This window comes from Pristis pectinata, chromosome 3, assembly GCF_009764475.1.
Source record: "Pristis pectinata isolate sPriPec2 chromosome 3, sPriPec2.1.pri, whole genome shotgun sequence".
NCBI lineage: Eukaryota > Metazoa > Chordata > Chondrichthyes > Rhinopristiformes > Pristidae > Pristis > Pristis pectinata.
This window is the reverse complement of record NC_067407.1, coordinates 30,745,111-30,772,913: the sequence shown is the minus strand read 5'-3', so window position 1 is coordinate 30,772,913 and position 27,803 is coordinate 30,745,111. Positions and strand designations below refer to the sequence as shown.

General features: G+C 38.9%; 1 protein-coding gene across 6 annotated transcripts in view; it reads right to left on the bottom strand.

Moving 5' to 3' along the window:
- LOC127568617 (terminal uridylyltransferase 4-like) overlaps positions 1 to 27,803 on the bottom strand; it is a 72,681-nt gene that overhangs the window by 18,540 nt on the left and 26,338 nt on the right. For all 6 annotated transcript variants that reach the window (XM_052012581.1, XM_052012580.1, XM_052012583.1 and 3 more), the window contains 13 exons: positions 23,620 to 23,689; positions 19,865 to 19,991; positions 18,086 to 18,205; positions 17,566 to 17,793; positions 14,069 to 14,243; positions 11,605 to 12,413; positions 7,928 to 8,078; positions 6,678 to 6,758; positions 5,566 to 5,669; positions 3,332 to 3,389; positions 2,307 to 2,410; positions 2,048 to 2,137; positions 171 to 284 (listed from right to left, as the gene is read on the bottom strand). In XM_052012581.1, the coding sequence (XP_051868541.1) occupies positions 171 to 284; positions 2,048 to 2,137; positions 2,307 to 2,410; positions 3,332 to 3,389; positions 5,566 to 5,669; positions 6,678 to 6,758; positions 7,928 to 8,078; positions 11,605 to 12,413; positions 14,069 to 14,243; positions 17,566 to 17,793; positions 18,086 to 18,205; positions 19,865 to 19,991; positions 23,620 to 23,689 (2,231 nt within the window). The remainder of the gene's footprint in view (positions 1 to 170; positions 285 to 2,047; positions 2,138 to 2,306; positions 2,411 to 3,331; positions 3,390 to 5,565; positions 5,670 to 6,677; positions 6,759 to 7,927; positions 8,079 to 11,604; positions 12,414 to 14,068; positions 14,244 to 17,565; positions 17,794 to 18,085; positions 18,206 to 19,864; positions 19,992 to 23,619; positions 23,690 to 27,803) is intronic.

Below are 27,803 nucleotides of genomic sequence, written 5' to 3'. Positions count from 1 at the left end.
CAACATTCAGGTGAATCTGTTCTGCACTCTTTCTAATGCTACTACAACCTTCCTGTATTGTGCATTACAATGTATATGCATTCAACAGATACATGAACCATCTATACTGATACAGGTTTTCAGTGTGAGAGGCCCTCAAACTTACTTACATCAGGGATATTAAAACTTACTTCTTGGAGAACAGGTATAACTGGTGGTTTTCTTTGCTGTAGAAAGTAGAGCACCATAAGGACGTAGGCATAAGAGGACAGGCTTCCTCTGGAGGCATCACCAATATCACAACGCTATAAAAAGTGAATTTTTCAGTTAGAATAAATACTGAGAAGACTGACATTGACATCACTGACTTCTCAGACCAATTCCAGTTTCCTATTTCTGTTGCCAATGGTGGATATTCCACTGAGATGCACAGAACAGACACTCCTATCAATAAGAACATTCCCCTGCTTCTTTCCACTCACTGGGTTCTTGATTCCTATCAGCTGTGTGCAAGTCCCCCGGCTCCCAGATACAACATTCCCACCATAAATATGGATTAAGCACAGGGTTTTATCTTAAAACAACGTCATCTGTGCTTAGAACAGTGAATGTACCATGCTGTCTGTAGCTTTCTCTCGGTTGCCTTTCCAACAACTACTGATAAAATAACAAAGTTCTGTAAAGAAAGAGAACTGCTAATGTCAGACACAACAAGGAAGCACATCACCACTGGTTTCTATGAGTGACATAACCCCAAACAGCCAAATTGTTTCTTTCTTTGATATTTAATTTGTTAAGCAAATATCAACATCTGGTAACCCAAACTCCCACTCTCCCTCACTTCAGAATGCTGGAAATCTTTACTTCAATACATATTATTTGAACTGTGCTTGTGATCTCAATTATCAGTTAATAGGTTTTCATTGATGAATACCATGAAGGGATTAATAGCATTGAGAAAATACTTACAGTAATTATAGAATTACATTAATATTCAACATAAGTTAGAAATCAGGTTTTTTTGTAAAACTGCTTTGAAATATTTTTTTGGTAATCACATTGATGAAAATAGAATTTTTTTTAAACTTTAATTTTATGTTCTTCCTGTCATGTATCTGAATGTCAAGACATGTCCTGGGTGTCTGCCAGTGTGTAAGTGACTAAAACAGAAGACACATTAGTGGCACAGTGTACCTTACTCTTTAAACAGTGACTCTGATAATCAGCTCTTTTACCATTTGGAAATCCTGACGGTTTGGCATCTGGCTCACCAGGTGATGTTTGCAAGCTCCACTTAACTGGGCCACAGTTCTTGTGCTCTCTTCCACTCACTGGGGCCCACTTCCCATACTCCCCTTCAACATACCAGGGCCCAGTTCACCTACTTCTGTCCGTCACCAAGTTCCTGGTTCCTGCACTTCCTTTCCACTCACTGGGACTCCAATTCTCCTGTTCCTAACCACTCACTGGGTTCTCATTTCCTGCACTCTGGAGTTCCCTGGTTCCAGTGCTCCTGTTCAATGTCCTGAGCCCCAGTTCCTGCATTCCCTTTAAACTCACCTGGTCGTGTTGGCTGTCCTTCCTTGAAACTCACCTGGTCCGATTCCTTGCACTTTCTTTAAACTTACCAAGTTCGCTGAGATGTTACTGTGTGACGTCTTTCCAAGAAAGTGAACTAAAGTCTGTTGGAGTCTTAACAAAATAACATTTGTTGATCTAGAAAGTCTGCTAGTCTGGCACACCAAATCCCGAGCATGCCAGATTAGCAGAGCATTACTGTACTTCGTTTATCCCTTTGACAGTCCTACACTTCCATTGAGAACTTTCCTCAGAAACAGTCAATATTAGTTCTCAGTTTGAACTATAGGTGCAAGTCTGGGTGCAATGCTACAGCTCAGATTAGAAAAGCCCTCATGTGCAACTAATCATTTTTCTATTTTTTGTTCTAATTTGAATACAAACACAAAACCTTAAAACGAGTAAGCCAATGCATGTATAAAATGTAATAGGATTAATCTATCACAAAGACATAAACTGTAAATTGTAAACTTCTAAATTGTAAATTTACCTTGGCAAACACCTTCATAGTGTATCCCAAATATTTTACTCTAGGATCTATGGCAGCATATGTAGCCAACATCCTTGTGTTATGTTGTGCCTGCAGAAAGCAGAGTTATCACTATCATTCCTGAGTAAAATGTTAGATAAACTCAAATATACTAAACATCCTTGTAATCATGTTTAATTATCAAAATATTAAACAAATCAATGTTCAAATTAGAATGGATTCAAGTATATGTGTAGGAAAAATATCTAAAATTCCTTACCAAAGTGTTGTACAAGCTGATATCTCCCTCCAACCCACTTTGTCGATGTTCAAATTTTACAATAGGCACTTTGGCTGTTGTTATGGGCAAAATGTTTCTCAAACCTATCAAAATAGGTATAGTATGTAATTTCTGAACAAGAAATTGGCAAAATCCTGTTCTAATTTAACTAATGAAGATCGATCTAATTAAATTACACTTTGGGACAGACTTCCAAAAACCAAAGATCACTGGCCACCTGCCCCTGGCCAAGTTATTTCTTCCAGCATAGTCCCATGCAGAATCTTCCACTGGGAGCCTGGCTTCTAACACATCAGCTCAGCATGGTTCAATAAAGGAGTCAGTATAAGCAACCAACTGCACAAACTGGATGGCTTTGATAGCCATTGAGGCCTTGCTACACAGGCTCACTGACTATCAAAGCTGTCACTCTCATTCAAAGAATATGAATGTCTTTCATATCCACAAATGTTCAAATTCACTCAGAACCTGTTAAAAATAAAGACAATTTTAACAAAATGAAAATCATTCTGGAAAAAAATTATAAGTTTAAGATGGTAGAAAAACACACACAACTTAAAAGAAATAGAAACAATTCAATTAACTCAACTAAATCCAATAAAAAGCCTAACTTAACTTTCTTCCAGCAGCTCATTTCTCCCATTCATTTTAGTCGGGTCTGCTGAATTGTACCCAGTGCAACCTGGTGCAAGCTCAACAGGCAGATTTTCCAACCTGACATCTGTGAAATCTACGAGGAGTGGTTCTGCATCACTGGACTCCATGAGGAGTTCACCAGTGCAGCACTACAGTCTGGAGCAGGCTTATCTGCCGGAGAATCCCAAAGGATCTTGGTAGAAGGTCTGCCCCAATCTTATATAATGATCAATATATGTTTATCAATAATAAATCAAAAGCTGAAATGATCCAGACAAATATAAACATGCAAATGAAATGTCATAACTAAAGATTATATTGATTGTTTGCTCAAAGTTTAATACTCTTATCTGAAACAACTCACTTACCTGGATGCTTTTTAAGAACTTTTGCCAGACCTTCTATTATTTCTTTACAATTGAGTTTCTGTAAGAAATCAAGCGAGTTTTAGATCACAAAATCTGTGCACTACGTTCCAAAATTATATTGAGATCCCATGCACACAGCTTGCTTAATACCCGATTGTGTTCGTTGGGCTACTGTGGAAGGTCTAGCCAGGCGCAGATGGATTACTTGGGAAATGGTATCGACATCTGTTAGCCAAGTTTCCATGTAGGCGATGATTCAACACAATCATTCACAATAGGCAAACGTATGGTAAAGAACAATGTAACAGCTGAGCTACCAGCAGAGTCCACAGGCTCATCACTGAGTGGAGAGAGTTGGATGAGATTGGCAAGATTAGCCTCCTCTGGGCATGCTGAGCGAAAGGCAAGAGATAAGTGAGAGTGAGATAATTTTGGGACAATTTTGGTTGCTGTTTATGAAGAGGCAGGGAATAACCAGTGCCTCAGTGGACCCTTCAGAAGATGTCAAGATGCATACAGGGACCCTTTAGATTTAGCTAAAGGGAGTTACATATGTTGAATTTGAACTCTGTACTTAATGTTCAAATTCCATAGTTTCCATCCCTTGGACTTCCCTGCATGCGGCAACTGAACCAATGCACGATGAAGTAAACACATATTAATGCTTTAAACTAAAATTTAAACTAAAAGTTACTCCGCCTATTCATGCTCAATGGTTATGGGATGTTATGTCATACTTGAATCTAGAGAAGATTCACTGTTCAGTTTTTGAACCTAACCTAAACTTTCAAACCCTGTGGGGACCTTTTTTGAATTATTTTCAAAATCTCTAATTTGGGGACTAAAATGCAGATATTGGCTGACACGGTTACATTTTTAAAAGTTTTTCCTTATTGTTTTTTCCATCTAACAGCTTCGGGTTTTGGTAGTGCGAGTAGGTTTTTTTTTAAATAAAATATTTCAATTTTTTCTTCCTTTACTAACTAACTACTCTGTGAATATTAATTTAGAGTATTGTAATCTAAGTACGATTTAATACAACGTATTCAGTAGTATTTTTATTCTTTTTCTTGATGCATGTACGCTGTATTTTTTTTCATGGATTCACTAAAAATATTGTAAAGAAAGAAACTAAAATTTGAAGATCAGTTATAGGTGAGTCAATTATATCAGTAAAATAGATTTAACTTGGATAAGCATAACGTGTTGCACTTTGGTAAGTTAAACCAGGCCAGGATTTACACAGTAAATGGTAGGGCTCTGGAGAGTGCTGTAAAACAAAGAGACCAAGGGGTACAGGTACATAGTTCCCTGAAAGTGGCGACACAGGTAGACATTTGATGAAGAAGGTTTGCCTTCATCGGTCAGGACATTGAGTACAGGAGTTGGGATGTCATGTTTCAACTGTACAAGTTGTTGGTGAGACCACACGGAGTGTTGTGTGCACTTCTGATCACCCAGCTATAGGAAGGATGTCATTAAGCTGAAAAGAGTGCAGAAAAGATTTACAAGGATGTTACTGGAGGGTTTGAGTTATAAGGACAGTCTGGATAGGCTGGGACTTTTTCCCCTGGAGCATAGGAGGCCAAGGGGTGATCTTATATGGTGAGGTATGTAGAGGTGAATGGTCACAGTCTTTTTCCATGAGGTCAGAGGTTTAAAGTGAGAGAGGAAAGATTTAAAAAGGACCCAAGGAGCAACTGTTTTCCACACAGAGGGTGGTTGATATATGGAATGAGCAGCCAGAGGAAGTGGTAGAGGCAGGTGCAATTACAATGTTTAAAAGACACTTAGACAGGGACTTGGATAGGAAAGGTTTAAAGGGATATGCAGGCAAATGGGACTAGCTTGTTTGGTATGGACAAGTTGGGCCGACAGGCCTGTTTCCATGCTGTATGACTAAGTGTGTGTGTAACTATTTCAATGTTTTTGTCAATGTAATTCATATTTTCACTATATGGATGTCTGTGATGGGTGAAGAAAAAATTCGCTTCCTAAGATGTTACAAGTATAGTAAATGTTCAGATATATGTTGTATAATGATATTAAATTGAAAGTTTACCTGTAGGACCGAAATGGCAAGAAGGAAAATTTTTTGAATAGTTCTCTAGTGATGTATAACTGGCACACTGTGCTCCCCCTTTCCCCTTAGATTCTCTTATAAAGACCTGTTCTAACTTGGTCACCTCCTTCCATTTTCACAAATGTGCTTTTCCATCCTGAACAGATCTCACCTCTGCAGTCTCATGGCCTTCCAAAGTCATGCATATGTCCAAGTCGCTATCCCGAAATCCAAATCCGTTCTTGGATGAACCAAATAAACACAGTCTGGCCTTGTCTGCATTCAAGCAAGTTTATGGATAAACATTAGTGATCCTGGAGTTGTCTAACAATATTGCAAAGGAATAGAATGGTAAAGAGAAAGAGGAAAGAGTTCCACTGAATTGCGTAATAAAGGAGAGGAAGAAGGGTAGGAAGGGTAGAACATATAACTTAGAGGAGAAGGAATTGGAGGAGAGAACAGAAATGGGAGCAGAGGAGGGAGAGACATTGATGACAAGGAAGGGAGAAAATCAAGACTATAATAGTTGGGAATAGTAAACATATGAATAGGAGCAGTACTGGAGCCTGTTCCACCATTCAGTTTGATCACAGCTGACATGAACAAGGATCCTTCACCAAAGAAGATTAGCAATGGTGCACCTCAGGTTTGTGTACATGCCTGTCTTTCACCCTTTCACTCATTTCTGTCCTCCAACCTATTCCCTTTCTTTCCTCTCTCCTCATTCATCTAGACATCCAGTCCCACCTCTTTTTTGGACTCCAGACTCAAACTCACACTAAACTTCTACACTACACTACACTACGGTAGCGTAGCAGTTAGTGCGACGCTATTACAGCGCCAGAGATCAGGGTTCGATTCCCGTCACAGTCTGTAAGGAGTTTGTACATTCTCCCATGTCTGTGTGGGTTTCCTCCGGGGGCTCCGGTTTCCTCCCACATTGCAAAGACGTACGGGTAGGTTAATTTGGGTTTAAAATGGGCGGCGCGGACTCGTTGGGCCGGAAGGGCCTGTTACCACGCTGTAAATAAAATTTAAAAAATTTAAATATTCATATTGAATTTACTGTGCTCACCATAATGAAATTCTCTGATGAATACAACTAGTTTTGAATGGTTTCCTGTATCACCATGTTTTAGCTTGCATGCGCGGTGTGGATTGAAAGAACAGACGCATGCATGCAATTTTGTTTGGGTGAGAAATCATTAAGGAGTTGGTGGAAGATTTATAACATGAGAGGAGCTCAGAAGGAGAAGGACAATGAACTCCTAATCTAGAACTTACCATCAAATTCTTTCCGAATAAATCTTTCCAAACTTGCTAGGGTTTGTTCCCGATTTTGCTCCTCCAGAGGTGACAGTTCATCTGAAATTAGAATTTAATTATACACCAGGTTTTATCTGTGTTTGAATAAATGAATAAATTCAGATGTCTACACAATGAGTTGTATTTGCTTAAAAACATTTAATTATCTTTGGATTCCAAAGAAAGCTTATATTTCTTTCTCATTTATTTATTATCCACGTATAAAAATACATAGATTTGCAATCTAAGTCATAAATTCCACATCTTCTTTTGAAAGCCAAACCATAACATTGGTTTCTTTTTCTAGTAACATTGTACCGGTTCCAGTTTGATACTACTGTCAGCTAATGATGGATTGGAAGTTAAATTCTAATTTAACCAAACTTTAGTTTTAATAGAATATATTCTGCTGTCGTAGGTTTTCTACTGATATCTGGTAACCTAAACAATTTCAAAATAACTTTTAGATAACACCGAATTTATAATTTCTGACAGAAAAGAATTTACAATGCATCCAGTAAAGAAGGTGAAAAAATCTTTTAAAAACCCCCCCCACAAAGAACATAAAACAGGAAGCATGGGCAGGAAAGCATCATATCTAGTGAGATTAAATCTTAAAAAAACAGTTTATCCCCAATTTTCCTCATACCCCCTGAAAAGGCATGATTTATGGAGAAAACACAAATGAGGAAGAATTACTCCAACCAGCTATTAATTAAAATCAGAGGAATTAATGTTCCCTATACTCATACAATAGAGCAATAACTGCATCTCAATTAATTAGGAACAGACAATATAAAATCTCAATTTCTGTGCATTGAATGGAATACCTTAATGAGTGGTAGATAATCTCATAATTTCAGCCTTTGTATTATACATTTTTATAATCAGCAATAAAGGCAGAGTAAACTTAAGTACAGGAAATAATATTGTATAACACACTTTTGCACAGAGACAATTCAAAACATTGCAGTATCACACTTTTAATTCCTTTAATGAAGATTACTGCACTGAATATGGGTTTGTTTCATCCACATGAAATTAACATGATATACAATTTTATAGCAACATATGAATCATTTACTTCGGACACATGTGAGATCCATAAAGTAATACAATATCACTGATTCAATATTTTCCAATTTTGACGATGGTATACCCTTTTCTATAAGTGCAAAACATTACTTAATCCAATTACTTTAGTAATTATATGATGACACTGAACCTACCATAACATTTTGTGCAGACTAGATCAAGAATTTGCTTAAACTTATTTATCATAGGTGGCAAAGGCATCAAATCAATCTTCTTGAAGTCCTCTGGGCAATCGTTCTTTGAATGTCCATCTCGTTTGCAGATGCTGCACACAATCGTGGGAGGCTGAATATGATACAAAACATTTACTAACTTGAAGTATCATCTAAAAAAATAAGCTTACCCTGGTAAATCTTCCATATTACTTACACATTGCAATAAGCTGAAACTTCATTATTCCCAATCACCAATGACTGTCCCTCTACAGTATATGCTGAACTGCCACTGCATTCTATATGGCTGTTACAATCCACTGGATAGACAGTTACCACCAGCCATGCACTACCAAATCCTACACTGCACTGCCTCTAATCCAGATCCACTGGAACAACTTCTGCCCTGAGCACTTCAATGATATAATGATCTATTACAGTCATCATCATAGTGCACTTTACATTAGGTATTGCTCCCTTATGAAAGTTTGCAAGTTCTATTCACTGCACAGAATTTGCAAATAATTTGGTTTAATGTATTGTGCAGCAGCTCCATACAGTAATCTTCATTTTGTGGGTCAATACTTAATTCTAAAACTGACAGAAATACTTTGATAAAAATTCCTGCCCTCATTTCTCATCTATCATCCATCAGAAAATGTACTTTGATCAGCTTTACTAAGAATTCAAAATACCCAGGTTGTCAAAGGTTCAGTCCAATGTTTATATCATATGAATCTGCATATAAACAAATGAAAAGAAAATCACACAAAAATTGATCCAAATTAGTTATATTACTCTTCACTCACACCTTGGCCCCCAGTTTTACTAGATAACATCAACTACTACAAAATAAATATATTGTGATTTCTTTCAGTGACACTATTGTTTCCTCAACCAGCTCACCATATACTTTCACATAATAATTTTAAACATAAACATGAAATTGAAATAATAATTCACAAAACCAGGCTGAATTTCATCCATAACAATGTCCAGATCTTAGAGTTAGTACATTGACTTTCCTAAATTTTTCAGCTTTTCTCCTTACTGGAAATCTTTGAAATGAGGAGGATGAAGTATTGGGCCTCCCTACCACAGGCCCCTTTGCAAACATCCTGTAAATTCAAACTCATCTATTGATGCTTCATTGCACCAATACCAAAATAAATACCAATCCAGAAACAGGTTTGACACAGGCAATTTTCTCAAAACTTGCTTTGCTTTCCTCTTCTCCCGCTGTCAATGGGTAGTGTTTTTATTTCCTTTTCCTTGAGAGACTTCTTAGTATGAATTTTGCCATTTATGTCAATTGTTCAAAGTATGACTGCACTGCTCACCTACCCAAAGCAGCCACTTCAATCCTACAACCACAGTGTGTTCATCAAATAAAAATGAAAAAAAATTGCAGAAGCTGGAAATCTTGACTAAGAACGGAAAATGCTGGAAAAGCTCAGCAGGTCAGGCAGCATCTGCACAACAGAAACAGTTAACATTTCAGGTCTGGGACACTTCATCAGATGGAGATGGAGAGAAACAAGTTAGTCAGGTACCAGGGAAGGTGGAGGTGGGTGAAGGGTAGAACAAAGGGAATTTCTATTCAAAGCTCTATCCAAAACTTGCAAAGTGTGTACACTTCTCCCCTCCAGTTCCAGACGTACCCTGCTACTTCTCCAGGAGCTTTATATTTCAATACATCTGTTTACAATGCATTTCTTAGAATTACAGAATTTTAATTAAAGCTTAACCTATCTAAGCTCCCAAGTGAAAACTGTTACTAGTGTAGACCTTTGAAGGCCAACCTTCAATATATACTTCAATCCACAGGTTCTGTTTGTCAGTATTTTCATTTTATTCAGAATAATTAAGCATCAAAGCTGAGGGATAGGGAAGAATTTTCCTTTATTTGTCAGTAGTTCCCTTTGTAACTGCTGGTTTTCAGCCATTTAGGTGGCACTGCATCTGTCACTATAGTATGCTGAGAAAATTATTTCTCCATTTCCACGAAAGGCCAGACTAGGTGTGGAATTGGAGACTACACTCATTACAATGGGGATGCTATGCTGGCAGCAAATGGTTTCTATAATTTAATGTTTTTAATTATTTCTTAGTGTTTTAATTTGTTTTTAATTAATTTTATTTTTTATTTTCCAGAAGTTGAAAAAGTGCTTACATCAATGTAACATGTCTAAAAATGTTCCTGAATGTCAGACATTTAAAAACAGTTCAAATCAATTAGAGGCTTTGACTCAAGCCGGCTTTCCATCCCTCGTTTGCCTGTTGTCAAGGACTGTCAGCAGGTAAATCAGGTCACTCTATCTGGACCAGTTGAGTGCTGGCAGGTGGGGACTATAGGCAATGCTCTGGGTGATGGCAGATCCAGCACGAACCAGTCCAAATTCAGAAACATCACATCAAAACTGATTGCAAATGGTGACATGATTGGAGGGAATTGGAACTACAGGTTCGTTTGAAAACCTACCAAGAGTTTTTTTTCCACTTGTAAGAAGTAGCTTAACCATATGGAGATATGTTTTCAATATATAAACAGATTTTAGACTATTTCTGATGGGGCTTAGTGCCTCAATATCTTTGATGGAATAGAACAGTGTTGCAAAGGTTGTTTAACATTAAGATAAAGCATGATGGTTGGTTAAGACAAAGAACAATGCTAACTGCAAAGAATCTGCTGATGCAGCAGTTCTGTTGAAGGGTCTTCAACCCAAAACATTAACTCTGCTTCTCTTTCTACAGATGATGCCTGATCTGCTGAGTTTTTCTTGCATTTTCTGCTTTGCTACTAAAACAGAATAACTTTTAAAATTTGCACACCGTGAAGGGCAGGGCATCAATTTAGTCAGTTGTATTATGCTGGAAGTAGACAGATACCCTGGCCCAGAACAAGTACACTAAATTTATCAATGAAGGTAATTATGTGGTACTTGCAGCAAACAAAGTAGGCCCAGAACACCGAATAAAGGGATGGAGAGAACAAAGGTGGGATGGAAACATACAAAGAATATGCTGCTGAAGCAAACAATTTTTGTGAAAGACCATTGTCACAAAGGTCCCATTCAAAGAGTATCTCAGTCTGTGAGGAAACAAATAAGGATGTTAAGGAATGGCTCAGTCTGCAAAAGAAAAAAAACAAGGCTGTTAGTGAATGGACACAGTATATTTCTCAAAAACCAAGGATAAGATTGCCCATAGCTTAATTTGGATAAAGGGTCATTGCACTGAAAAGTTTACTCTTGTTTCCCTCTCCACAGATGCTGTCCAATGTGTTGAGTATCTCCAGCAGTTTCTGTGTTATTTCAGATTTCCAGCATCTACGATTTTTTTTTACTTTTCTGGAAAATGATAGTCAGCATGCAAGATCAAAAGAGAAAAAGAGAAATAGCAAAACAGAAAAATCAGGCAAAAAAGAGAAAAGAAGAGAAAGACCAAAAGAGAAACTATAAATTGACAAATATTATAAATGCAGTGGCATATTTTTGCCAATTCTCCTAAGTAAACCAGTAACAGAATGTTATCCTAGAAGGTGCAATGAATTACTAAAATTAGGATATTACTGCTTCTAGATATGTGGATGATTCAAGGACAGTACTTTTAAAAATATCCACTATCACACATTCATGCAAATCTAAAGAATAACTTGCCTTTCCATTTGTTAGAATGCTTTTCTCAAAGACATAATGTAGTTCCCCTGTTTCTGATGCATTGTCCGTGTCATCAATAACAGTGCAGCTAGGAGCTTCAGTTTCTGTTGTGCAAGTCTGTGAGGTAGTTGAAATGCAACTGGCAGTGCAATTTGTTCCTTCAGAGCAGTGTACTTCTAGTTTGCAACTATCTTTATGTCTTAGTGATTGCAAACTGGCTGGTGGCATCACATTTTCCATACTGTTGGACACAAGTCCTGTTTCTTTTGGCTCTGCCTGCTTTGAACAATCAGACAACTTCAGAGTTCTACTGGAATGCTCCACTGAATTGCAACTGAGCAATCTTTCATTGGAATCTCTGGTACAGTTGCCAGTCTCTTGATTTCCCAAATCAGATTTTAGCAAAGTCACTGCAATTCCGCCAGTGGGAGATGAAACATGCTTCAATTCTAAATGTTCAAACTCTCTTTTAACATCTTCAGTAGACTCAACACCTGTGTTAGCAAATAACAGTGTTCCACAGTTACTCGTTCTATTTATTTCTCCATTGGTGGAAAGTTCTTTCATATCTCTCTCTACTGCAGTTCCCTTTTGTGGCAGACGACAATTCCCTGGATGTTCTTCAGGCTTTGCAATCTTTTTATTGTAAACTTTCCCTTTTTTCCTTGCATCTGGTTTTACCTTGATCCCGTCTTTTATTTGAGGAGAAGCAAAGTATTTATACGCAGTCCTAAATCGCTCCAGAATATACTCAAACACCATCTGGCTGTTCAAACTTCGAGCAATATTTCTCTTTAGTGCAAAAGGGTCTATTTAAAAAAGATAAACAGCAATTAAATTGCCCAGCATCTTTCTTTAAAATTAATTATATATTTTTAAAAATACATATGATGACTTTTATAGCACAGATCTTTAAAACAAAAATTAAGATATTATTTGCCTGACTGCTGCCATGAAGCTAGGTTAAAGAAAGTTTAGCATTTCTGTTTTTTTAAAGAAAAGGTAAACAGAAAGAAAGATGCTCTCTCGAAAAGCATAAATTTAAATTCAAATTATTTCACTTCTGTGTGTTATGTTTTCTGCTGGATGAACAGTACAAGTAATTTACCAGTGTGACCTCAGTATTTACCAAGGTGGTACACATTACATTTTGGCAATATTGAGGGGCAGCACAAGAAACTCAACAAACCTATTGAGGAAAGACAAATATCAGCCTTTTCTCCACCTCTCATCAGCCTGTACATGATTTGTACTGGATTGGCCACAACTATTATTTTAAAATCAGAAGATGGCATGCAGAATTGGAAGTAAAACTTGAAAAACCAATCTAGCAGAACTAAAATAAATTAAAAGGAGAAAAACTCAAATTTAAACAAAGTTCACAGTACTTAGAACAATTTAATGTTTTCCATCCTGAACAACGCTGGCATTTGATTGAATACAATTGATTCCTGTAAGGACAGACTTCAACTGATAGAAGTTAAAAGTGAAGAAAATCATAGTTACTATTTCACTCTTGCACAAAATGAACTTGACCTCTCAAACTTTTCCTTTGTTTCTCATTGTACCTCTATGAAGGAACTTAGGGCAGACTCAAATCAATACTCAATGCAAACTCAGCACTCAAACTTACATTGGGACTCCACGTAGTTGGTAAAAATCATCTAATCCTCCTATCCTACCTCTTCAACCCTAGAAATATGAACACTCATTGGTGGAGTAAATTAGCTTTAGGTGTGTTATTACAGTTAATATCAGAATCACAGCGTCTTATTTCTGTACACCAAATGTAGTAACTTTTTATCTGGATGAGCATGGGCACTAAGTGTAGAGTGTGCACTATTGTACAGTTATCACTCAGTCTTAAAAAGCAACTTTTACACACAGAGGGCCTGCCTAGGGAATACCTTCCTGGATATGACAAGGGAGGGGGCAAAAACATGTATATGGAGTTAGGTCATAGATCAGCCATGATCTTAATGAATGGTGAGCCAGTTTGAAAGGCTTCTCTAGTTCCTAAAAGGGAATAACAACATAGAAAGCCATATTCTAAGCATATTTCACATGTTATTTTAACACAGTTTAACCCCTTAATAATATATAACATGCTTCAATGGCCCTGTAGCTCTGTTTGCACCTAAGAATCAACCTGGACTGAGCATTCAAGTCTTGGAGAAAGGCTGCTGACTTAGAAATGGGTGTATTACCACTGAACCAAACTGATATGCTGAATTACAAGGACTGGTTTTAGCATCAGAGATTTCATCACTGATAATAAAGACATCTCATCTTAATATTAGCCTTCAAAATCTCAAATTTTACCACAAAAAAATTTGTAGGACTTCACTATTTTCGATTTTGAAATTTGCTAAGCATTCACTTTATTAGAAAATAAATATTGATTCGTTGATCAACTTTCCATTTATTAAACTTATTATTATTTAATAAATAATGTTTCAATTACCCTCAATGGCTATTCTCCTTTTTGGCCAGTTTTTGTGCTCTCTTGATACAAGATCTTTTACCCGTATACAGATGACATATTCTTCCAATGCAAACTCCAGAGTGTAAAATTTCAGTAATTCAAGCCAGAGGTGTCCAAGAGAAACTTGGTGTGATGAACCAAACTTCAATGCAGCCTAAGAAAGAAATGAGAATGTGTTGATACATAATAAAAACTCTCGAGGTCTTTGCATGATTGAAATGGAAGTTCAAGTTTTAACACTATGCAGGAAGTAGAATTGTGTTGACATTAAAAAAAAACAATTCCATTACAAAATTGTTAGCTATCAGGAAGTTACCTCCAAATTAGGCCCTATTGTGGACAACTCTCAGCAGAAACTACAATAAGAAAATGTACAATTAAAAGCATATGTTTTTTTAAAAACTGAGAATCAATTATGAGTTGATCTACAACAGAAATTACTACAAAGTTAATTCAACTAGTACTTATTGGTTTTCGATACTGGTGAAAATATATTTATTCAGGTGGTAAAATCAAAATTTATATATATATTATATCCAGCATGTTATTTTGTGAAGGGCTTCAGTAATATAGGATAACTCTTTCCTTCAGAGTTGAAGCAGTAGTCCATTTAGCTATTCAGTTAAAAGACTTCAATAAATTTTCTAAGAGGAAGCAAGTATGAATGTTACTGAGACTTGAAATTGTATCACTACCTGAGCTAGAAGTTTATTCCTTTAATAGATGAGTATTTTTATTAATTCAATTTTGCCTGAATTACATGCTAAAACTCCTGTCTAGGTGTTAATTCTATAAAGTAACACTGATATAATTTTATACAAAACTTCTAATGTTCTCACTGTTGAAGGGCAGCGGGTGGCAGAGAGAGCTGCTGCCTCACTGTTCCAGCAACCTAGGTTCACTCACGTATTGGTATTGTTATTGGTTTATTATTGTCACTTGTACCGAGGTACAGTGAAAAACTTGTCTTACAAACCAATCTTACAGGTCAATTCATTACACAGTGCAGTTACTTCAAGTTAGTACAGAGTGCATTGATGTAGTACAGGTAAAAAAAAATAACAGTACAGAGTAAAGTGTCACAGCTACAAAGAAAGTGTAGTGCAATAAGGTGCGAGGTCACAACAAGGTAGATCGTGAGGTCATGAGGTCATAGTCCATCTCATTGTATAAGGGAACTGTTCAATAGTCCTATCACAGTGGGGTAGAAGCTGTCCTTAAGTCTGGTGGTACGTGCCCTCAGGCACCTGTATCTTCTACCCGATGGAAGAGTAGAGAAGAGAGAATGTCCCGAGTGGGTGGGGTCTTTGATTATGCTGGCTGCTTCACCAAGACAATGAGAGGTAAAGTCAGAGTCCAAGGAGGGGAGACTGGTGTCCGTGATGCGCTGGGCTGTGTCTACAACTCTCTGCAGCTTCTTGCGGTCTTGGGCAGAGCAGTTGCCGTACCAAGCCGTGATACATCCTGATAGGATGCTTTCTATGGTGCATCAGTAAAAGTTGGTGAGAGTCGAAGGGGACAAACCACATTTCTTTAGCCTCCTGAGGAAGTAGAGGTGCTGGTGAGCTTTCCTGGCCATGGCATCCACGTGGTTTGTCCAGGACAGGTTGTTGGTGATGTTCACTCCCAGGAACTTGAAGCTGTCAACCCTCTCGACCTCAGCACCATTGATGTAGACAGGTGTATGTACACCACCCCCTTTCCTGAAGTCAATGACCAGCTCTTTCGTTTTGTTGACATTGAGGGAAAGGTTGTTGTCATGACACCATTCCACTAAGCTCTCTATCTCCTTCCTGTACTCCGATTCATCACTGTTTGAGATACGGCCTACAACAGTAGTATCATCTGCAAACTTGTACACGTCTGTACAGAGTTGGCATGTGACTGTGTGGGTTTCCCCTGGGTGCTCCCAATTCCTCCCACAGCCCCTATACAAGTTGGTAGTATGGAGAAACAAGAGACTGCAGATGCTGGAATCTGGAGTAGAAAACAAACTGCTGGAGGAACTCAGCAGTTCAGAGACAGCATCTGTGGAGGCAAAGAGATGGTTGACGTTTTGGGTCAAGACCCTGCATCAGGACTGAGAGTGTCGAGAGGAGATAGCCAGAATAAAGAGGTGCAAGGAAGGGGTGTGACAGGAGTTTTGAGACAGAAGCCGATGGGTGATAGATGGAAACAGAAGGACAAAAAAAACAGGCAGATGGAGCCAGGTGGGGGAGGAGAGAGAAAGGTATTAGCAGAGGCTGGAAGGTGATAGGTGCAAGCAGATAAGGGGCAGAAGATGGGTAGATGGAACCAGATAGGGGAGACGATTGGAAGGGTAGGCCAAGGGAGAAGAAACCCAGGTGGACAGGTGTGTGGGTGATAGGCAGATGGAACCAGGTGGGGAAGGGTATTGAATCTAAGAAATGGGAGGGGGTGGGGGTGGAAAGTAGTGGTTGGGAGGCGAGGTAACGAATGGTCATGGTGAACAAAAGGAGAAAGAACCTAGGAGTAGGAGAGGAGGAACACAAGAGATGAGGCTTAGCTGCAATTGGAAAATTCAACATTCACAACACTGGGTTGTAGTCTACCCAAGTGGAATACGAGGTGCTATTCTTCTAGTTGCACTTAGCCTCACTGTGGCAGTGGAGGAGGCCGAGGACAGACAGGTTGTTGTGGGAATGGAAATGGGAGTTGAAATGACATGTAACTGGAAGCTTAAGATGGCCATTACAGAGTTCAGGTGCTTCGCAAAACAGTCGCCTAGTCTAAACTTGGTCTCTCTAATGTAGAAGAGGCACGGAATGCAACAGACCAGGTTGGAAGAGTTGCATTGAATATCTGCCTCACCTGGAAGGGCTGTTTGGATCCCCGCATGGTGGTGAGGGAAGAGGTGTAGGGACAAGTGTTGCATGTCCAATAGTTTCAGGGGATAGTGCCAGGGATTGGAGAGGGGCGGGTGGAGAGGGATGAGCAGACCAGAGAGTGGTCACTGTGGAAAGCAGAACGTCGGGAGAGGGAAAGATGTGACTGGTGGTGGGATCTCGTGCAGCTGGCAGAAATGTCGAAGGATGCTGAGCCTATTGGGGTGAAAGGTGAGGACCAAGGGAACTCTTTTCTCTGTTCTGTCTGGGAGGAGGAGGGTGGTGAGAACAGACTTCCAGGAAATGGAGGAAATATGAGTGAGGGTTCCATCAACCATAGTAGAGGGGAAGATACGTTTCCTCAAAAAGGAAGACATTGCAGAACGGAAAGCCCCATCATGAGAACAGATGCAATGGAGACAGAGGAACTGAGAGAAAGGGATGGTGTCCTTACAGGAGACAGGGTGGGAAGAGGTGTAGTCAAGGTAGCCATGGGAGTCAGACAGTTATAGTTCATATCGGTGGATAGCTTGTCTCCTCAGACAGAGACAGAGAGACCCAGAAAAGGGAGAAAGTGTCAGAAATGGTCCAAATGAACTTGAAAACACAAAAAGACTATACTATACTTACTCTGCCTTGTTTTTCCTTCAGTGAACTATTTTGTGCATTGGGTTCACTGCTTTCCGTCTTTTTGTTAGATTTTCTGTGATCGATTTTATTTGAGCTTTTTCCATCTCCGCTGTTTATGTTTTTTGATTCCCCAGAACTTGCTGGTCTGTGTTCCCATAACACATATTCATCATTCTGTATTCCCTTCAGGTGATACTCATCAATCTTTTTCAAGTCAAAGCCTTCAATCTAATTCAAGAAAAATAATAACATGAAATTCTTGCACTCTCTCAAAATCAAACTGAGAGCACAGATTATGGAAGATATTAAAAAAAAAACTAACATTTGCATAATAAAACGTTGATACTTAAAAAAGATACTTTACAGAAGTAAGTATACAAGTGTAAATATATCTGCTGCTAGGAGTAGCCATGGGATTTGATATTTCCATCACATTTAAATAACTAAACTGGGTCACATATGAATATCAAGGAAAATAGAAGAAGCTCTCTTCTCATAGAAAAAGTATTACAATTCTCACCCATGAGCCCAAGTAAGCAGGTAAAAGAGGCTCTTGTCTTTGTTGAAGGAAGAAGATTACCATCAATGTAAATGAATATGAAGGAATGCCACCTTCTGCTTGGCAGTCTATATGACAGACCTAAAATCAGAAGAGATTACAAATCTTAAATAGTTAACTGTAGTTAGTTTACTACAATCTAAATGATTTCAAAAATCAGACAGGAAAATATCATTCCAACGCCTCACAAATGCTGATAAAACATAAAACTTGGACAACAACATTTATACATTACTTATAAAATATGTTGCCAGGCATTTCATTATGATTTAAGGAGATCAAAAGAGGAAAGGATCGTGAGGGTGACAAAAAGTTTAGTCAAAGATCTGGGTTTTAAGGAAGATCTAAAAAGCACAGGAAAATTGCAAGGTAAAAGAGACTAGATGGAGGCATCTGACAGCAAAATGAAATTGAAAGTATATCTGCCAATGCTAAGGCAAAAGGAGGAGGAAAGCACAAGAACCAGGATCAGAAGGAAGGCAAGTTTGGTGAGAGGTTGATAAGCCAAAGGAGGTCACAGAAAAAGGTCAAAATCAGACCATGGGTTGGGGGAGGGGGGGCGGGTTAAGCAATGGCAAGAATTTTGATTTTTAAATGTGGTCAGGGAAGCATAGGGTAGTGGACGAATGGATCTCATGCAGAATTGGATAAGCACAACTGAGTTTAATGAGCTGAAGGTTGTTTAGAGTGGAACATGAAGTCTAGCTGGAGAGGTCAAGAGAGCCAATGACAAAGCTACAGATTTCATAATAGGTATTTGATCTTACCAGTGTTTAGCCACAGAATTCTGTCTCATCCGAGACTAGATACCAGTTCAGTTGGTTGAAACACAGAATCAATAAAGGGGTCGAGAGTGGGTCACTAGTAATTCAGTGGGAGCTGAATCAGTATACAGGTAGTTCTGCTATAACATGTGTTTCCATAATGCAAGTTGGTTGCAACATGATTGATATTTTAGGGAACACAATTTGCCACATTGATTATAGCATGATTGCAATCGGGAAAACCTGTTTAAATCTGTACTTTGAAGGCAACTACAGCCTGTTCTGCTATAACACGACTTTCTATAACACTAGGTTTCTTGGAATGTAACTATTGCGTTACAGCAGAACAACCTGTATCCAGATAAAATTGCCAAAGACAACATGCAAATGAGGAAGTGGACAAGGCCAAGGATGAATGCTTGGGTATCACATAATGTGACAGCAAGGGGATGAAAAGAGAAACTTTTCCTAGGTCAGATGCAGTGCTTAATTAGCAGTCCACTAATTTGCAGAAGGTGAAAGATAGACAAAGATAATAGTAAAGAGACTGCTCAGCACAATGCTAAACATGTTATAACAATCCTCTGAAAAGCCACCCTGCCTCGTAATATTGTGTAGCACAAGTTGGAAATTCCTAGTTTCAGTCTTTTCTATTATCTTTAGTGCAAGAAAATATTGTGTAACAATTCAGATTTAGGATTTAAGACAGTAATCATTACAACTTTTGTCCTTCCTGCACAATTCATTTCAGCAACTAATTCCAGAATGAAGGAATTAACTTCAACTATTTGGCTGACCTAAACACCCCCGTAACTATTAATCTTTAATAATAGAAATACTTTTAATTGTGAAACCCTTTAATGAAGATTCAGGTCACAACTCTCAAAATTTTTGAATATAAATTCTAACTGTTAGAAGAATGACTAAGTTGTTTGCTTTTATTGTGATTTAGATCACGCTCAAGGAAAATACTCACTCTTGCCCAACACCGAAAGGCTAAAACCAGCGGGATCAGTCGAGGCTCCAGTTTGACCAGTGCTGCCAATAGATTTGTAGTAAGGCAGGCCACATCATTCCCTGCACTAACTTTACAAATCAGTCCACTGCAGTTGAAGAGAACAAAGTCTGTAAGCACTTTCTACAGGTACCGAATTTAAAAGAATAAACTTTTTTTTAAACATTTGTCCATTTTTCCAGATAATAGATTTGCTACTTAGTTTGAAAACCTGGAGAGAAAGGAAAAAATGGTTGACAATAAATCAGTTACAGTAATAATATATATGGAGATGGCTGTGGCTTAGACTATCATAATCTATTCTCTGAACCACACTCCTATGGATAAGCATTCAGTGAAGGTTAGAGAGGAAAACATGTTTTCACAGCTTACGATAAGGGTTGCAATTTGGAGCATAGGGCTAAACTTGCAAAGAAAAAGGCATCTGATAACTACAATTGAAAGGACTTGGATTAATCTAAAACATTTAGGACTGCATGTGGTCCCAAAGAAGTTTACTACCAATGAAGAAGTTCTGAAATATAGCACTGTTGGGATGGGATGTTGAAAATGATGTGCACATTTTGGCTGCTACAAAGTCCCAATGGTCAGATTCATGATCAGATCATTTCCTTCTGCAGTTTTGATTCAGGAATAAATGTGATCCAGGAGATTGGAGCTTCCCTGTCCTTCTTCAGACTGATATGGGATCTTTTACAGCTGAGGGAACATGCAACACCTTGGAGTTCTTCGAGGAGGTAACCAAGAGGGTAGATGAGGGTAGGGCAGTGGATATTGTCTATATGGACTTTAACAAGGACTTTGACAAGGTCTCTCATGACAGGCTGGTCTAGAAGGTTAGATCACATGAGATCCAGGGGGAGATAGTGGATTGGATTCATAATCGGCTCAGTGGTAGGAAGCAGAGGGCTGTTTCTCAGACTGGAGGTCTGTGTCCAGTGGTTTGCCACAGGGGCCAGTGCTAGCACCTTTGCTGTTTGTAATTTATATAAACGATTTGGATATGAATGTACAAGGCATGGTTAGTAAGTTTGTGGATAATACTAAAATAGGTGGTGTTGAAGATTATGAGAAATTTTTGGACTATTTATTTTGTAATTTATAGTAATTTCATGTCTTTGCACTGTACTGCTGCTGCACAAAAACAATTAATTTCACGTCATACAAGACAGTGATAATAAACCTGATTCTAAACCTTGATCAGCTTGGTGTGTGGGCTGAGGATTGGCAAATAGCTTTCAATCCAGATAAATGTGAAGTATTGCATTTTGGGAGATCAAGCCAGGGTAGGACTTGTACAGTGAATTTTAGGGCCCTGGGAGGTGTTATGGAACAGAGGGACCCAGGAGTGCAAGTGCATTGTTTGCTGAAAACTGCATCACAGGTAGATAGGGTGGTGAAGAAGGCATTTGGCACACTGGCCTTCATCAGTCAGGGCACTTGAGTACAGGAGTTGGGAAGTTACATTGATGTTGGTGAGGCTGTACTTGGAGTATTGTGTACAGTTTTGGTCACCCTGTTATAGGAACAATGTTATTAAACGAGAAAGGGTGCAGAAAAGATTTACCAGGATGTTGCCTGGACATGGGAACCTGAGTTACAAGGAGAGGTTGCATAGACTAGGACTTTATTCCCTGGAACGTAGGAGATTGAGGGGTGACCTGACAGAGGTATATAAGGTCATGAGGGGCATAGACAGAGTGAAAGCACAGTCTTTTTCCCAGGGAGGGGACGCTAAAAACAAGAGGGCACAAGTTCACAAGATCAGAGGTGAGAGATTTAAAAGAGACATCAGGGGCAGCTACTTAATGCAAAGGGTGGTGCATATTTGGAATGAACTGCCAGAAATAGTAGTTGAGGCGGGCACATTAGAAACATTTAAAAGCCATCTGGATAGGTACATGGATAGGAAAGGTTTGGAGGGCTATGGGCCAAACGTGGGCAGATGGAACTAGCTCGCTGGGTAACACAGTTAGCATGGATGAGTTGGGCCAAAGGGCCTGTTTCCATGCTGTTAGAGTCTATGACCTTGGTTTTATGTCTCATCTGAAGGTACCTCCAAAACTGCAGCACTCCCTTAACATTATACACAAGTGTTAGCCTTGATTATGTACTCAAAAGACCAGAGTGATACCGCTGAATCAAATTTAAATTCAAATTAACATGAACATAGTATTAACTGAGCAGAGTTTATTTGATGTGTGAACTTATATTAGCATTTTAGAACTACACTGATCTATTTCCAATTATTTTCAGTGAAGCCATTACAATGCATGCAATTTGATTTCTTCATGTGGTGTGTTCAGTTTAATGGATCATATCTCCTGCTGCCCTGAAATTGCAGGCAGTCTGCCCTTGGACCATGCTGCTTCCTACCCTGTGGTACCTGGTACAATCTTTTAATAACACCCCAGCTCCCAGTACATCAGCCAGGCCCAATGCAGAGCAGAGCATCTCTTAGCTCTGCACTAATACAACGTCACTGATGGATGAATGGTAGTGAGGTTGGGGAGAGGGGAGGTCCCACCTCTAGGCTCGCCAGCTATCAAGGTTGTCAGTTTTTGAATGCCTGTGTTATTCACTAGCATTGTAAATCACTTAGGATACATTAAAAATCATTAAAGCTGGTGAGACCATGTTCCCAGTGCCCCTGTTGTCAAAGGTATCACATTATTGACTTATTGTAATCTTTGACATCCACTAACAACAATTGGTAAGATCCATTAAAAATAAAAGATATTGTTAAAAAAGTTAGACACAAGAAAATTGCATTTTAAGACTAAAAAAATATTTATGCACTAAAAATCAATCAAAACATTGAAACTAACTGGAAATAACAAAATATCTACAAACCTTTTTCCTAGCAGTTGATAACTCAAATTCACTTGATTAGAGTGCTGTACTTGTACCAGGTTTAACCCAGCAGAGGTTCAGAGGGCAGTTCCCAGACAGAGTTGGGAAGCACCCACACAAGTCCCTGGATACCTGGGTGAATCCCAGCATTAAAGCCAGTGAAGTGGAGGAAAGTCTATCACATTAAATTTTAGTTCATATAATCACATAAAACTCAATATTCTCTTCTCAAACACTTTCAGAGCAGTTGAGGACACTTACGTGCATGTCAACAAAGACCATTGACTTTCAGAGTAAGAGGAAATGTAGTCTATAACATTTATTATAATTTGCAACAAAACAATGCAAGCACATGCTATTACATATTAGATACTCAATGCATGAAGGGAATACAGTATACAAAATGTGATGCAGGGAGTATCCTACAAATTCGAAAAAAAAATCCGCCATGAAAACAAGAGGAAATGTTGGAAATGAACAATGGATCTCAAAAGAAGGCTAAAGGGAAATGTAAGGCAATTGTTTGGTTCCTACAAGTCATTCTTTGCTCTTTTTAGGCCATTCCCAAAAAGTCAAATTGTATCGCATCATTTCTCATGTTGTATTTTCTATATATTTAAAATCACAAGCAAGAAACTTCAGCAGACATTAAGCTGTATAATTAATGTTTCCTCCGGGTGCTCTGGTTTCCTCCAAAGACGTACAGGTCAGGAAGTTGTGGGCATGCTATGTTGGCGCCTGAAGTGTGGCGACACTTGCAGGCTGCCCCCAGAACACTCTAAGTAAAAGATGCATTTCACTGTGTGTTTCGATGTACATGTGACTAATAAAGATATCTTCCTGCAACTGCAGTTAACACAAACCTTTTTATATCTCTGCAGCATATAATTGGAACTTTGGCATGGAAATCAGACTCGACATCTGAATATAAAGCTGGAAGGTAAAGTAATAAAATACTTTAAGGATAATTGCAAGAACAATCTCTCTGAATTAAAGAAATTACTTATAAATAATTAAAGTTATATTCTTCTATAGTCATTGCTGATATGTGTGCAATACTTAAAACAGGTATTGTACTTACGTTTAAAGTCAACTTTAACTGACAAATATGATATATTGATAGTGGATTAATTATGTCAATCAATCTTTTTATATGGGTCTTCAGAGAACATTGACCATCATCTGTCCAGTCATCAATTTCTCAAGCAAAATAGACTTACAATTGACATTTCCTAAATTCTTCTTCTTTGTTAGTCCCTTGGGATTGAGGATGACTTAGTTCCTCCCTAGTTTTATGGGTTCTAAGGTATCTAATGAGCCCAGTGTGGGAAACACAGACTCTTCCATAGATAGCGTAAGTGGTAACTCACAGGGCAGGCACGTTGGTAGTTAGTGAGGTGGTCCACTTCTTCCGCGGGGCCTCTGTGTACTCCCTTTGGAAGTCATTGAGGTCCTCAGTACCATCCCTAATGCTCCTTCTCCACTCTGGTCATGCGCCAGAGATTTTAAGGAGTCATTGATAATGTCGCATTTCTTCAAGGGGCTTTAAGCACATGCTTGTATCTTTACCCATGCCTACCTGATATCTTCCCATCACAGAGCTCAGAACAGAGCATCTGTTTCAGGAATCGGACATGCAAATGATTTGGCCTACCAAGAAAAGCCAAATGAACGTAGATGGGGCTTCAATGCTGGGGATGTTGGTCTGGGAGAAGACACTGACATTGATTTACTTATCCTCCCAGTGAATTGGAGGATTTTGCAGAAATATCATTGGTGGTATTTCCTCAATGCCTTGAGATGCCTAATGTAGGTAAGCTCAGGGTTCAGACCATGAGTTTTGCTCTGGATCTGAGATCTTGATCTTCAAATGGCACTTTTCTTCAGTTAACCAAAGACCAATACAAAATACTATGTGCTACAGCCCAAATTATTATTTTCTAAAGAAAATATAATATGCATTTGAAATGATCTGTTCCCATGGCTTCCACTGTTTCTCTAAGCCATTTATCTATATTGTCCAACTGATCTTCAAATTGTTATTTCCAGATTTGTTTAATTTACTCTCCGAAACACAGACCACGTCTGATGGTTCCATTTCGAATGAGGCAAAATTCTTTTTTTTCTTTGTTGTTATTTTTTTGAGAATCTATAAAACAGTAACTTATCACATCTCATCCTTCCTTTCTCCAATGTTAATTTAGACTTTTTTTTTGAAAACATACTGAAAATTGTATAAAAACCATTTAGAAGAATTTACGTTTTTTTTAAAAATACACCTGAGTTGTTTAAGTTCTTTAAGAACTTTGTTTTAAGTTTTATCTTTTAAATTTCCTAATTGTCCCTGAATGTTGGGGTGACGATCAAAAGTCAGACACATTGCAGTGGATCAGATACCACATGGCGTTAAGATTAGGATTCCCTTTCCTAAAATACTTCAAGTAAATTTGTAGTTTTATGAGCAACGATACTGTTACTGGGATTTTGCTTAATTGCAAGAATTTAAATTCCACAGTGCTGCGATGGGATTTGCTGTTGACAGTAAAATCTAGGCCATCAGTTCACTTATCTTGCTTCGATCTAAGTCCAGAAACTCTTGATAACATTGGTTGGAATTGCAATGTTTATGTGATAATGACATCAAATTAGTTTTTTGCCCTTATTCTACTTCTTGTGCAGAAATCTGTTTAGAACAGTACAGCACAGGAACAGGCCCTTCAGCCCACAATGTTGTGCCGAACCAATTATATTAGTAATAAAATGCCCAACTAAACTAATCCCTTCTGCCTACACAATGTCAATATCCTACCATTTCCCTCACATTCATGTGCCTATCAAAGAGCTTCTTGAACACCCCTATCGTATTTGCCTCCACCACCATCCCAGGCAGCACATTCCAGGAACCCACCACTCACTGTGTAAATAAACTTGCCCGCATATCTCCTTTGAACTTTCCCCCTCTCACCTTAAATGCATGCCCTCTGGTATTAGACATATCAACCCTGGGGAAAAGATACTGGCTGTCTATCTATGCCTCTCACAGTTTTATAAACCTTTATCGGGTCTTTCCTCAGCCTCTGCCGCTCCAGAGAAAACAACCCAAGTTTGTCCAACCTATCCTCATAGCACATGCCCTCTAATCCAAGCAGCATCTTGGTAAACCTCTTCTTCACCCTCTCCAAAGCCTCGACACCCTTCCTATAATGGGGTGACCAGAACTGAATGCAATACTCCAGATGTGGCCTAACTAAAGTTTTATAAAGCCTGCAGCATAACTTCCTGACTCCTGAACTCAATGCCTCAACTAATAAAGACAAGCACGCCATATACCTTCTTTACCATCCTATCAACCTGTGTAGCCACTCTCAGGGATCTATGGACTTGGACCCCAAGATCCCTCTGCTCATCAACACTGTTAAGGGTTTTGCCATTAACAGTCTACTATCTCTTTACATTTGATCTCCCAAGGTGCAGCACTTCACATTTGACTGGGTTGAACTCCATCTGCCATTTCCCCGCCCATATCTAAAACTGATCTACATCCAGCTGTATCCTCTGCCAGTCTTCTACACTATCCAGAACACCACCAACCTTTGTATCATTTGCAAATTTACTAACCCACCCATGTACATTTTCATCCAGGTCATTTATATACATCACAAACAGCAGAGGTCTCAGTACGGTTCCCTGAGGAATGCCACTGGTCACAGACCTCCAGCTAGAATAAGTCCCATCGACTACCCTCTGTCTTCTACATGCAAGCCAGTTCTGAATCCAAACGGCCAATTCATCTTGGATCCTATGCATCTTAATCTGCTGGATGTGCCTCCCATGTGGGGACCTTGTCAAACGCCTTACTAAAATCTATGTAGGTAACATCCACAGCTCTACCTTCATCAATCACCCTTGTTACCTTGTCAAAAGACTCAATCAAGTTAGTAAGGTACGACTTGCCCTGCACAAAGCCATGTTGACTGTCCCTAACTGGGCTATAGTTTTCCAAATGCTCATAAATCCTATCCCTAAGTATCCTCTCCAATAACTTCCCTACCACTGACGTGAGACTCACTGTTCTATAGTAACCAGGATTATCCCTGTTTCCCTTCCTGAATAATGGAACAACATTAGCTACTTGACAGTCCTCTGGGACCTCGCCTGAGGCTAGAAAGGACATGAAGATATTGATCAAGGCCCCAGAAATCTCATCTCGCCTCTCTCAATAATCTGGGGTATATCCCATCAGGCCCTGGGGACTTATCCACCTTAATACTCTTTAAAAGATCCAACAGTACCTCCTCCTTTACCTCGAAATGCCCCAGCATATTAGCATGCTCCACACTGATCTCCATCTCCATCTCCTTGGTAAATACTGATGCAAAGTACTCATTAAGGAACTCACCCACATCCTGTGCTTCTAAGCACATGTTCCCTCCTTTATCCTTGAGTGGTCCTACTCTGTCCCTAGTTATCCTCTTGCTCTTCATGTATGTATAGAACGCCTTGGGATTCTCTTTAATCCTACTTGCCAAGGAATTTTCATGGCCCTTCCTGGCTATCCTAATTCCCTTCTTGCTTCTTTATAATCCTCAGTTGCTCTGTTTGATCCTAGCTTCCTCAGCTTTACATACTTTTCCTTTTTCTTCTTGACTAAATTCACGTCTCTTGACATCCAAGGTTCCCTTACCTTGCCATCCTTGTCCTTCCTTACTGGAACGTACCTGTCCTGTACTCTGTGCAGTTGGTCTTTAAACACCCTCCACATGTCAGGTGTGCACATGCCCAAAAACAGCTGTTCCCAATTAATTCTCCCCAGTTCCTGCCTAATGCTCTCATAATTTGCCTTGCTCCAATTTAATACTCTCCCACAAGATCCATACTTATCCTTATCTATAGCTATCTTAAAACTTAAGAAGTTGTAGTCACTGTTCCCTAACTGTTCTCCCACTGAAAGGTCGGTCACCTGGCCAGGCTCATTACCCAACACCAGATCCAGTACGGCCCCTCCTCTCGTCGGACTATCTATATATTGATTTACAAAACCCTCCTG